We start from the raw sequence: 14,041 nt of genomic DNA on the forward strand, positions 1-14,041 counted from the left end.
TAGGACCTGCCTTGTTGATAGTGCTGTTAAGAAGGTAGAGCAGCGCTTTATTACGGACAGATTTCACCCCATCTTAGCTAATTGTGTATCAATGTGTTTTGACCATGACAGTTTACAATCCAGGGTTACTCCATGCAGTTTAGTCACGTCCACTTGCTCAATTTCCACATTATTCATTACAAGACTTAGTTGAGGTTTAGGGTTTAGTGAATGATTTGTCCCAAATACAATGCTTTTATTTTTTAAAATATTTTTCATATTTAGCACTAACTTATTCCTTGCCACCCATTCTGAAACTAACTGCAGCTCTATGTTGAGTGTTGCAGTCATTTCAGTCACTGTAGTAGCTGACGTGTATAGTGTTGAGTCATCCGCATACATAGACACACTGTCTTTACTCAAAGCCAGTGACATGTCATTAGTAAAGATTGAAAAAAGTAAGGGGCCTAGACAGCTGCCCTGGGGAATTCCTGATTCTACCTGGATTATGTTGGAGAAGCTTCCATTAAAGATCACCCTCTGTGTTCTGTTAGACAGGTAAAATCTTTATCCACAATATAGCAGGGGGTGTAAAGCCATAACACATACATTTTTCCAGCAGCAGACTATGATCATTAATGTCAAAAGTCACATGATTTCTCAATTTGTAGTACATTTGCCAACCGGTTCTGCTGCCTTTTGCCTCATCCCTCTCAACCATACCATTTTACAATTCCTCATCAACCCACGGGGATTTAACAGTTTTTAATTTTCTTAATGTGTGCTTCATGCTTATTAGTAACTGGAATAAGCAATTTCATAAATGAGTCAAGTGCAGCATCTGTCTGCTCCTCATTACACACCACAGACCAGCAAATAATCTTTACATCAACAACATAGGAATCACTACAAAACATATTGTATGACTTCTTATACACTATATTAGGCCCAGCTTTTGGAACTTTGGTTTTCCTAGATATGGCTACTATAAGTTGATCTGATGGATTTGGATGCTGCTTTAAAGCACATTTCTGCCGCATTAGTAAATATGTGATCAATACATGTTGATGATTTTTATTCCTGTTCTGTTTGTAACTACCCTGGTAGGTTGACTGATAACATGAACCAGGTTGCAGGCTCTGGTTACAGTTTGAAGCTTTCTCTTGAGTTGGCAGCCTGATGAAAGACAGTCAATATTTAGAAAATGTTGATATCACATTCATTATCAAGCATTTCATCCGTTACCCAGATACTTTACAGGAATGTGGTTCTGAATATAAACAGCAACACCTCCATCTTTGGCATTTCTGTCTTTTCAGTAGATGTTATAACCTTGTATTTCTACCACTGTATCATCAAATGTATCTAAGTGAGGTTTAGAGAATATGAGTGTCATCTGTTACTAGCAAATGACTGAGTTCATGAACCTTGTTTCTTAAGCTACATATGCTAACGTGGGCTGTTTTTAGCACTTTTCTGGGACGCTTGATTGTTTTAATTGCTTTACTGGGAATGATAGCAGCAGTAGACATGCTCATGTTATTTATGTTAGTCGCTCTGGATAAGAGCGTCTGCTAAATGACGTAAATGTAATGTAAATGTTAGTGCAGGGTGAGCTGCACACAGTGGACTTTCTGCTAAAGCACACCGCCTCAGTGTTAACAGTGGACTTCCTGCTAAAGCACACCGCCTCAGTGCTAACAGGATAACTCTGGTTCATACACACAGTGGACTTCCTGCTAAAGCACACCGCCTCAGTGCTAACAGTATAACTCTGGTTCGTAGTCACATGATTACTGCATACAACAGCTGTAGGATGAGCAGAGGCATTCAGGGCAGTTAGAGGGACATACAGTGCATTCAGCATATATTCAGACTTTTCCATATTTTGTTACATCACAGCCTCATTCTAAATTGATTAAATGGTTTTTCCCCCCTCATCAATTTACACGCCATATCCCATAATAACAAAATATAAACACTGAAATATCACATTTACGTTCAGACCCTTTACTCAGTAGTTGTGATCTTCCTGTCTGGGTTGGCGCCCCACCTTGGGTTGTGGCGTGGTGGAGATCTTTGTGGGCTATGCTCGGCCTTGTCTCAGGATGGTAAGTTGGTGGTTGAAGATATCCCTCTAGTGGTGTGGGGGCAGGTGCTTTGGCAAAGTGGGTGGGGTTATATCCTTCATGTTTGGCCCTGTCCGGGGGTATCATCGGATGGGGCCACAGTGTCTCCTGACCCCTCCTGTCTCAGCCTCCAGTATTTATGCTGCAGTAATTTATGTGTCGGGGGGCTAGGGTCAGTTTGTTATATCTGGAGTACTTCTCCTGTCTTATCCGGTGTCCTGTGTGAAATTAAGTATGCTCTCTCTAATTCTCTCTTTCTTTCTCTCTCTCTGAGGACCTGAGCCCTAGGACCATGCCTCAGGAATACCTGGCATGATGACTCCTTGCTGTCCCCAGTCCACCTGGCCGTGCTGCTGCTCCAGTTTCAACTGTTCTGCCTGCGGCTATGGAATCCTGACCTGTTCACCGGACGTGCTACCTGACCCAGACCTATTATTTGACCATGCTGGTCATTTATGAACATTTGAAAATCTTGGCCATGTTCTGTTATTATCTCCACCCGGCACAGCCAGAAGAGGACTTGCCACCCCTCATAGCCTGGTTCCTCTCTAGGTTTCTTCCTAGGGTTTGGCCTTTCTAGGGAGTTTTTCCTAGCCAACGTGCTTCAACACCTGCATTGCTTGCTGTTTGAGGTTTTAGGCTGGGTTTCTGTACAGCACTTTGAGATATCAGCCGATGTACGAAGGGCTATATGAATACATTTTATTTGATTTGATTTAGTTTTGTTGAAGCACCTTTTGCAGCAATTATAGCCTCGGGTATGAAGCTACAAGCTTGGCAAACCTGTGGAGTTTTTCCCATTCTTCTCTGCATATCCTCTTAAGCTCTGTCAGGTTGGATGGGGAGTGTCGCTGCACAGCTATTTTAGGGTCTCTCCAGAGATGTTCGATTGGGTTCAAGTCCGGACTATGGCTGTGCCACTCAAGTTCATTAAGAGACTTGTCCCGAAGCCACTCCTGCGTTGTGTTGGCTGTGTGCTCAGGGTCATTGTCCTGTTGGAAGGTGAACCTTCACCCTAGTCTGAGGTCCTGTGCGCTCTGGAGCAGGTTTTCATCAAGGATCTCTCTGTACTTTTCTCTGTTCATCTTTCCCTCAATCCTGACAAGTATCCCAGTCCCTGCTATCTGAAAAACATCCCCACAGCACGATTCTGCCACCACCATGCTTCACCGCAAGGACAGTGCCAAGTTTCCTCCAGACTTGATGCTTGGCATTCAAGCTTGGTTTATTGACCAGATAATTGTTTCTCATGGTCTGAGAGTCCTTTAGGTGCCTTTTGGCAAACTCCAAGCGGGCTGTTCTGTACTTTTTGCTAAAGAGTAGCTTCCGTCTGGACACTCTACCATAAAGGCCTGATTGGTGGAGTGCTGCAGATGTGGTTGTCCTTCTGGAAGATTCTCCCATCTCCATAGAGGAACTCTGGAGCTCTGTCAGGGTGACCATCTGGTTCTTGGTCACCTCCCTGACCAAGGCCCTTCTCCACCGATTGCTCAGTTTGGCCAAGTGGCCAGCACTAGGAAAAAGTATTGGTGGTTCCAAATGTCTTCCATTTAAAAGTAATGGAGACCACTGTGTTCTTGGAGACCTTCAATGATGCAGACATTTTTTTGGTCTGCACCTGGATACAATCCTGTCTCGGAACTCTATGTTCCTTTGACCTCATGGCCTGCTTTTTGCTCTGACATGCACTGTCAACTGTGGAAGCCTGTAGACAGGTGTGTGCCTTTACAAATCATGTCCAGTCAATTAAATTTACCACGGGTAAAATAGGTCAATTGTAGAAACATCTCAAGGATCAATGGAAACAGGATGCACCTGAGCTCAATTTCGAGTCTCATAGCAAAGGGTCTGAATAATTATGTAAATAAGGTATTTCTGTTTTTTATTTTTAATACATTTGCAAAAAAAAATCTAAAAACCTGTTTTCACTTTGTCATTATGGGGTATTGTGATGTCATTATGGGGTATTGTGATGTCATTATGGGGTATTGTGATGTCATTATGGGGTATTGTGTGTAGATTGATGAGGGGGGAAAATGTATTTAATCAATTTTAGAATAAGGCTGTAATGTAACAAAATGTGGAAAAAGTCAAGGGGTCTGAGTACTTTCCGAATGCAGTGTAATATCAACAGGCGTTCTTCTGTTCTGCACTTCATTGTGGTCAGGACTGTACAGTTAATTCCCCATCTTCTCCAACTCTATCATTATCATGCATTATCCAGGCTAGGATGGCCGTAATGGTAGTAATGTAGTCAACATCGTAGCAGAATAATGAATGTTATTGTACCTATCAAGTGTCTGCTAAAACATAATAATAGTACTGTACAGCAGTGGGGATTGGATAAGCGTTTCTAAGAATAACAACAGGCTGGGTGTTAGATAGAATCTACGTCCAAACCTTACATGACATTATGGTGTATTCTGAATCAACTGTAGTATTAAGACAGACACATATCTAATCATATCTAACATCATATATAACAGCATATATCTAATCATATATAACATCATATATCTAATCATATATAACATCATATATCTAATCATATATAACATCATATATCTAATCATATATAACATCATATATAACATCATATATAACATCATATATCTAATCATATATCTAATCATATATAACATCATATATAACATCATAGATCTAATCATATATAACATCATATATAACATCATATATAACATCATATATCTAATCATATATCTAATCATATATCTAATCATATATAACATCATATATCTAATCATATATAACATTTACATTTAAGTCATTTAGCAGACGCTCTTATCCAGAGCGACTTATAACATCATAGATCTAATCATATATAACATCATATATCTAATCATATATAACATCATAGATCTAATCATATATAACATCATATATCTAATCATATATAACATCATATATCTAATCATATATAACATCATATATAACATCATATATAACATCATATATCTAATCATATATAACATCATATATAACATCATATAGAACATCATATAGAACATCATATATAACATCATATATAACATCATATATCTAATCATATATCTAATCATATATCTAATCATATATAACATCATATATAACATCATATATAACATCATATATAACATCATATATCTAATCATATATCTAATCATATATAACATCATATAGAACATCATATATAACATCATATATAACATCATAGATAACATCATATATCTAATCATATATAACATCATATATAACAACATATATCTAATCATATATAACATCATATATAACATCATATATCTAATCATATATAACATCATATATAACATCATATATAACAACATATATCTAATCATATATCTAATCATATATAACATCATATATCTAATCATATATAACATCATATATCTAATCATATATAACAACATATATAACATCATATATAACATCATAGATCTAATCATATATCTAATCATATATCTAATCATATATCTAATCACATATCTAATCATATATAACATCATATATAACATCATATATCTAATCATATATAACATCATATATAACATCATATATCTAATCATATATAACATCATATATAACATCATATATCTAATCATATATAACATCATATATAACATCATATATAACATCATATATCTAATCATATATAACAACATATATAACATCATATATAACATCATAGATCTAATCATATATCTAATCATATATCTAATCATATATCTAATCACATATCTAATCATATATAACATCATATATAACATCATATATCTAATCATATATAACATCATATATAACATCATATATCTAATCATATATAACATCATATATAACATCATATATCTAATCATATATAACATCATATATAACATCATATATAACATCATATATCTAATCACATATCTAATCATATATCTAATCATATATAACATCATATATAACATCATATATCTAATCATATATCTAATCACATATCTAATCACATATCTAATCATATATAACATCATATATAACATCATATATCTAATCACATATCTAATCATATATAACATCATATATAACATCATATATCTAATCATATATCTAATCATATATAACATCATATATCTAATCATATATCTAATCATATATAACATCATATATCTAATCATATATCTAATCATATATAACATCATATATCTAATCATATATCTAATCATATATAACATCATATATAACATCATAGATCTAATCATATATAACATCATATATAACATCATATATAACATCATATATCTAATCATATATCTAATCATATATAACATCATATATCTAATCATATATCTAATCATATATCTAATCATATATAACATCATATATAACATCATATATAACATCATATATCTAATCATATATAACATCATATATAACATCATATATAACATCATATATCTAATCATATATAACATCATATATAACATCATATATAACATCATATATCTAATCATATATAACATCATATATAACATCATATATAACATCATATATAACATCATATATCTAATCATATATAACATCATAGATCTAATCATATATCTAATCATATATAACATCATAGATCTAATCATATATAACATCATATATAACATCATATATAACATCATATATCTAATCATATATAACATCATATATCTAATCATATATAACATCATATATCTAATCATATATAACATCATATATAACAACATATATCTAATCATATATAACATCATATATAACAACATATATCTAATCATATATCTAATCATATATAACATCATATAGAACATCATATATCTAATCATATATCTAATCATATATAACATCATATATAACATCATATAGAACATCATATATCTAATCATATATCTAATCATATATAACATCATATATCTAATCATATATAACATCATATATCTAATCATATATAACATCATATATCTAATCATATATAACATCATATATAACATCATATATAACATCATATATAACATCATATATCTAATCATATATAACATCATATATAACATCATATATCTAATCATATATAACATCATATATAACATCATATATCTAATCATATATAACATCATATATCTAATCATATATAACATCATATAGAACATCATATATCTAATCATATATCTAATCATATATAACATCATATATAACATCATATATCTAATCATATATAACATCATATATCTAATCATATATAACATCATATATCTAATCATATATAACATCATATATCTAATCATATATCTAATCATATATAACATCATATAGAACATCATATATCTAATCATATAGAACATCATATATAACATCATATATCTAATCATATATAACATCATATATCTAATCATATATAACATCATATATCTAATCATATATCTCATAAAACACTTGTGGTCCCTGTACCACTACTGGTGTAGAGACTCTTAGCTCTCCGAGACCCCCTGTACCACTACTGGTTTAGAGACTCTTAGCTCTCCGAGACCCCCTGTACCACTACTGGTGTAGAGACTCTTAGCTCTCCGAGACCCCCTGTACCACTACTGGTGTAGAGACTCTTAGCTCTCCGAGACCCCCTGTACAACTACTGGTTTAGAGACTCTTAGCTCTCCGAGACCCCCTGTACCACTACTGGTGTAGAGACTCTTAGCTCTCCGAGACCCCCTGTACCACTATTGGTGTAGAGACTCTTAGCTCTCCGAGACCCCCTGTACCACTACTGGTGTAGAGACTCTTAGCTCTCCGAGACCCCCTGTACCACTACTGGTGTAGAGACTCTTAGCTCTCCGAGACCCCCTGTACCACTACTGGTGTAGAGACTCTTAGCTCTCCGAGACCCCCTGTACCACTACTGTAGAGTCAAGTGATATGCGATGCAGGTTATCAGGTTATTTATCTCCAGCAGTGTCACTCACTGAGTACGCAGGGTGAACGCTGCGCTGGTGATGGAGGTAGGGAGGTTGAGGCCTTTGGTGATCTCACGCCATATTTTCTTATTGATGACCTCCACTAAGCCGCCTTTTTCTGTGACCAGCTTGTAGAGCGTGTACAGATCCAACACCTGCTTGGCCATGATAGGAATACGATTCACTGGAGTCCCTGTAGAGACAAAACACAATATCCAAAATCAATGCTATTAACTTCAGTCCATCGATAGAGAGGGTTTCCTCGCTAGCTGTGGCTTATAAAGCCAATTTATCTGGAAGCAATCCAATAGCTGACATCTTGGCTAACAAAACATATTACTTTTTGAAAAACTCCCCCTTGACTTTTTATACAGCGTTTTATTAAAGGGGCAATCTGTGTTTGCTAAATATATTTTTTGACATTTAAATTATCGATATAAACCCGCTGATTCTTGAAGAATATAACTTATAAATGCCTCATGATCTTAGTTCAACTGTTGAACCTAGGGTTGCAAAGCTACCGGTAGTTTATCGAAGATACCGGAATCTTCAGTAATTTTGGTAATTAACAGAAAATCAATTGCAATCAAATAACTTTAAAACAAGTATTTAATATATAGTATTCATTTTGTATATCTGTGTTCATATTGTCCATGAGTTTCTAGTAGATAGACCATATGGTTCAAGAGAAAATAGTCTAATTAATTAATAAAATATCTAATCATTAACGGGATTATTTTAAATTAACTCTGCAACTATTCTAAATATTTACTTTTTACGGAAAAACATTGACCACAAATACATACTGACTTAAACTAAGTTTCCATCCAATTCGGACAGATTTTCATGAGAATATTCATAAAAATACATATGCGCATTTCTCCCCCAACCAGAAATGTTTCCATCAAATTGACTTGTTGCACATAAACAACTGTGCGTGATGACGTAGTGCACATAAAAATACATTTTGCGGTTTAAATGACCATGTACTGGATAAAAAATACAAAAATAAAAAGTTAAATTGGGTTCCATCACATTTTCAACTATACTGATGGTTATCTCACAAATATGTTTTGCGTTATACTGTACAACGAGTGTGCCGACACCGGTATTGGCACAGAGCGCGTTTAGCCTACATGATGACTATATGATGAACTAAAGAGCGACATTAATTGTATTTGTCAAACGCAACCAAGCGTCGATGATCACGTCACCCGGAATAAGACCCTCGATTTTTATTTGGAAAGGACACATCAAGATTAGCACTTTGCACTTTCACATGTTAATAAATTCATGATCATTTATTTCATCTGTTGCCTAATAAACTGCATGCTTTCCTGAGTCGTGACTCCAAGTTGACTTTGATATGATGGTTATTATATCAATATCTGCGCATAAAAGCGTTTCCACCGACATTTTTGACATAATTAATTTTACTAACCAGGTTTCCATTCAAAGACTCTATGACGGTAAAATACAAGTCGGATAAAAAAAATTACAGGCCTGATGGAACAGAACATTTTTCTATAAACGTCCCCCCCCCCCCCCCCCCCCCCCAAAACACTGTAACGACCCATACGCTAGACAAGGTGGGATCTTTTTGTGTTGGTAAAATCATTGCGGGAAATGTTGGTGGAAACACATGTATGCGCAAAAATGTATATAATAACCAATATATCAAAGTTCATTTGGAGTCACACGATGACATGTTGTGGAGTCCTCCCACTACGACTCATCCGGAAAGCAAACAGTTTATTATGCCGCGTTCAAAACAACTGAGAACTCAGAATTCTGGAAATCTCCGACTTCCATCTTCAATGCGTTCAAGACAACTGGGAATTCGAAAAGAACGAACTCCTACTGGTAAATCCAACTCAGAATTCCAAGTCGGGAACTCTGGCCTCTTTCTCGACCCCCGATTTGACCGACCTGAAGATCACTGATGTCATGATTAGACCTCGTTTTTATCCGAATTCCCAGTTGTCTTGATAGCACCATTAGGCTACAGATTAAATAAATGATGATGAACTTCGACAGGGTGGTAAACGTGAAAGGTGATGAGCTTGATGCTCGTTTCCAAGTATATATCGAGGGTCTTATTCTGGTAACATGATAATCGATGCTTGGCTGCGTTTGAAAAAAGAAATAAAAATCTTGCCTTTTTGTCATAATAATCTCATCATGTACTTTGTAAGTCGCTCTGGATAAGAGCGTCTGCTAAATGACTTAAATGTAATGTAAATGTAAATGTGGACTATACACGCGCTCCGGCCAACAGCGCGCAGTTACCGCTGTAGTCTAGAGCGCATGTGTCAATACCAGAGTGGGAAGACACTATATGATGCAAAAGCATCAGTAGAGTTGAACATGCGATGGAACCCATTTAACTTGTATTTTTATTTGGTACATCTCAATTTAACTGCAAAACGTATGTTAATGTGTATTACATCATCACGCAACAAGCAACATTTTATATAACAGATATATATATATATATAACACATGTGATTGTAACACATCTCTTCGTGGGAAAATGCACATATTGTTTTAATGCGGATTTTTGAATATTGACATGGAAATCTGTCCCCAAAAGATCCCACCTTGTCTAGCGTATTTTGTTTTGTCTACATTTGTAAAGTTTACCGGGAGTTCAAGTTTTTTGTAAAGTTTTTCCTGGCATGATTTGGATGGAAACCTGGTCATAGTAATAAAATAAAAAAAATCTGTAAATAAAATGTATATAAAAGATTTGTCATGTTGGAACCCTCATATTAAACACTAATGATATTCACTATACAAACTATCGTTTTTTATTTAGGATTATGTTTTATAGCTGTTCCATTCAGTTTTTGTTAGACAATCATCTCATTTGATGATTTTTTATATTTTACATGTGATTAGGCCACACAGAGGGCCAGAGATTATGACAGATACCTGTGATTAGGCCACACAGAGGGCCAGAGATTATGACAGATACCTGTGATTAGGCCACACAGAGGGCCAGAGATTATGACAGATACCTGTGATTAGGCCACACAGAGGGCCAGAGATTATGACAGATACCTGTGATTAGGCCACACAGAGGGCCAGAGATTATGACAGATACCTGTGATTAGGCCACACAGAGGGCCAGAGATTATGACAGATACCTGTGATTAGGCCACACAGAGGGCCAGAGATTATGACAGATACCTGTGATTAGGCCACACAGAGGGCCAGAGATTATGACAGATACCTGTGATTAGGCCACACAGAGGGCCAGAGATTATGACAGATACCTGTGATTAGGGCCACACAGAGGGCCAGAGATTATGACAGATACCTGTGATTAGGCCACACAGAGGGCCAGAGATTATGACAGATACCTGTGATTAGGCCACACAGAGGGCCAGAGATTATGACAGATACCTGTGATTAGGCCACACAGAGGGCCAGAGATTATGACAGATACCTGTGATTAGGCCACACAGAGGGCCAGAGATTATGACAGATACCTGTGATTAGGCCACACAGAGGGCCAGAGATTATGACAGATACCTGTGATTAGGCCACACAGAGGGCCAGAGATTATGACAGATACCTGTGATTAGGCCACACAGAGGGCCAGAGATTATGACAGATACCTGTGATTAGGCCACACAGAGGGCCAGAGATTATGACAGATACCTGTGATTAGGCCACACAGAGGGCCAGAGATTATGACAGATACCTGTGATTAGGCCACACAGAGGGCCAGAGATTATGACAGATACCTGTGATTAGGCCACACAGAGGGCCAGAGATTATGACAGATACCTGTGATCATCTGAAGTAGAGGGCCAGAGATTATGACAGATACCTGTGATTAGGCCACACAGAGGGCCAGAGATTATGACAGATACCTGTGATTAGGCCACACAGAGGGCCAGAGATTATGACAGATACCTGTGATTAGGCCACACAGAGGGCCAGAGATTATGACAGATACCTGTGATTAGGCCACACAGAGGGCCAGAGATTATGACAGATACCTGTGATTAGGCCACACAGAGGGCCAGAGATTATGACAGATACCTGTGATTAGGCCACACAGAGGGCCAGAGATTATGACAGATACCTGTGATTAGGCCACACAGAGGGCCAGAGATTATGACAGATACCTGTGATTAGGCCACACAGAGGGCCAGAGATTATGACAGATACCTGTGATTAGGCCACACAGAGGGCCAGAGATTATGACAGATACCTGTGATTAGGCCACACAGAGGGCCAGAGATTATGACAGATACCTGTGATTAGGCCACACAGAGGGCCAGAGATTATGACAGATACCTGTGATTAGGCCACACAGAGGGCCAGAGATTATGACAGATACCTGTGATTAGGCCACACAGAGGGCCAGAGATTATGACAGATACCTGTGATTAGGCCACACAGAGGGCCAGAGATTATGACAGATACCTGTGATTAGGCCACACAGAGGGCCAGAGATTATGACAGATACCTGTGATTAGGCCACACAGAGGGCCAGAGATTATGACAGATACCTGTGATTAGGCCACACAGAGGGCCAGAGATTATGACAGATACCTGTGATTAGGCCACACAGAGGGCCAGAGATTATGACAGATACCTGTGATTAGGCCACACAGAGGGCCAGAGATTATGACAGATACCTGTGATCATCTGAAGTAGAGGGCCAGAGATTATGACAGATACCTGTGATTAGGCCACACAGAGGGCCAGAGATTATGACAGATACCTGTGATTAGGCCACACAGAGGGCCAGAGATTATGACAGATACCTGTGATTAGGCCACACAGAGGGCCAGAGATTATGACAGATACCTGTGATTAGGCCACACAGAGGGCCAGAGATTATGACAGATACCTGTGATTAGGCCACACAGAGGGCCAGAGATTATGACAGATACCTGTGATTAGGCCACACAGAGGGCCAGAGATTATGACAGATACCTGTGATTAGGCCATCACAGAGGAGCCAGAGATTATGACAGATACCTGTGATTAGGCCACACAGAGGGCCAGAGATTATGACAGATACCTGTGATTAGGCCACACAGAGGGCCAGAGATTATGACAGATACCTGTGATTATCCACACAGAGGGCCAGAGATTATGACAGATACCTGTGATTAGGCCACACAGAGGGCCAGAGATTATGACAGATACCTGTGATTAGGCCACACAGAGGGCCAGAGATTATGACAGATACCTGTGATTAGGCCACACAGAGGGCCAGAGATTATGACAGATACCTGTGATCATCTGAAGTAGAGGGCCAGAGATTATGACAGATACCTGTGATTAGGCCACACAGAGGGCCAGAGATTATGACAGATACCTGTGATTAGGCCACACAGAGGGCCAGAGATTATGACAGATACCTGTGATCATCTGAAGTAGAGGGCCAGAGATTATGACAGATACCTGTGATCATCTGAAGTAGAGACCAGAGATTATGACAGATACCTGTGATTAGGCTGACAGTAGGGCCAGAGATTATGACAGATACCTGTGATCATCACACAGTAGAGACCAGAGATTATGACAGATACCTGTGATCATCCACACAGAGAGACCAGAGATTATGACAGATACCTGTGATTAGGCCACACAGAGGGCCAGAGATTATGACAGACACCTGTGATCATCTGAAGTAGAGGGCCAGAGATTATGACAGATACCTGTGATCATCTGAAGTAGAGACCAGAGATTATGACAGATACCTGTGATCCTCTGAAGTAGAGACCAGAGATTATGACAGATACCTGTGATCATCTGAAGTAGAGACCAGAGATTATGACAGATATCTGTGATCATCTGAAGTAGAGACCAGAGATTATGACAGATATCTGTGATCATCTGAAGTAGAGACCAGAGATTATGACAGATATCTGTGATCATCTGAAGTAGAGACCAGAGATTATGACAGATATCTGTGATCATCTGAAGTAGAGACCAGAGATT

General features: G+C 37.4%; 1 protein-coding gene across 2 annotated transcripts in view; it reads right to left on the minus strand.

Annotated features, from left to right (window-relative positions):
* arid3c (AT rich interactive domain 3C (BRIGHT-like)) overlaps positions 1 to 14,041 on the minus strand; it is a 311,849-nt gene that overhangs the window by 29,091 nt on the left and 268,717 nt on the right. For both annotated transcript variants that reach the window (XM_065026923.1, XM_065026922.1), the window contains one exon: positions 8,081 to 8,264. In XM_065026923.1, the coding sequence (XP_064882995.1) occupies positions 8,081 to 8,264 (184 nt within the window). The remainder of the gene's footprint in view (positions 1 to 8,080; positions 8,265 to 14,041) is intronic.

This window comes from Oncorhynchus nerka, linkage group LG13 (assembly GCF_034236695.1).
Source record: "Oncorhynchus nerka isolate Pitt River linkage group LG13, Oner_Uvic_2.0, whole genome shotgun sequence".
In the NCBI taxonomy this organism is placed as follows: domain Eukaryota; kingdom Metazoa; phylum Chordata; class Actinopteri; order Salmoniformes; family Salmonidae; genus Oncorhynchus; species Oncorhynchus nerka.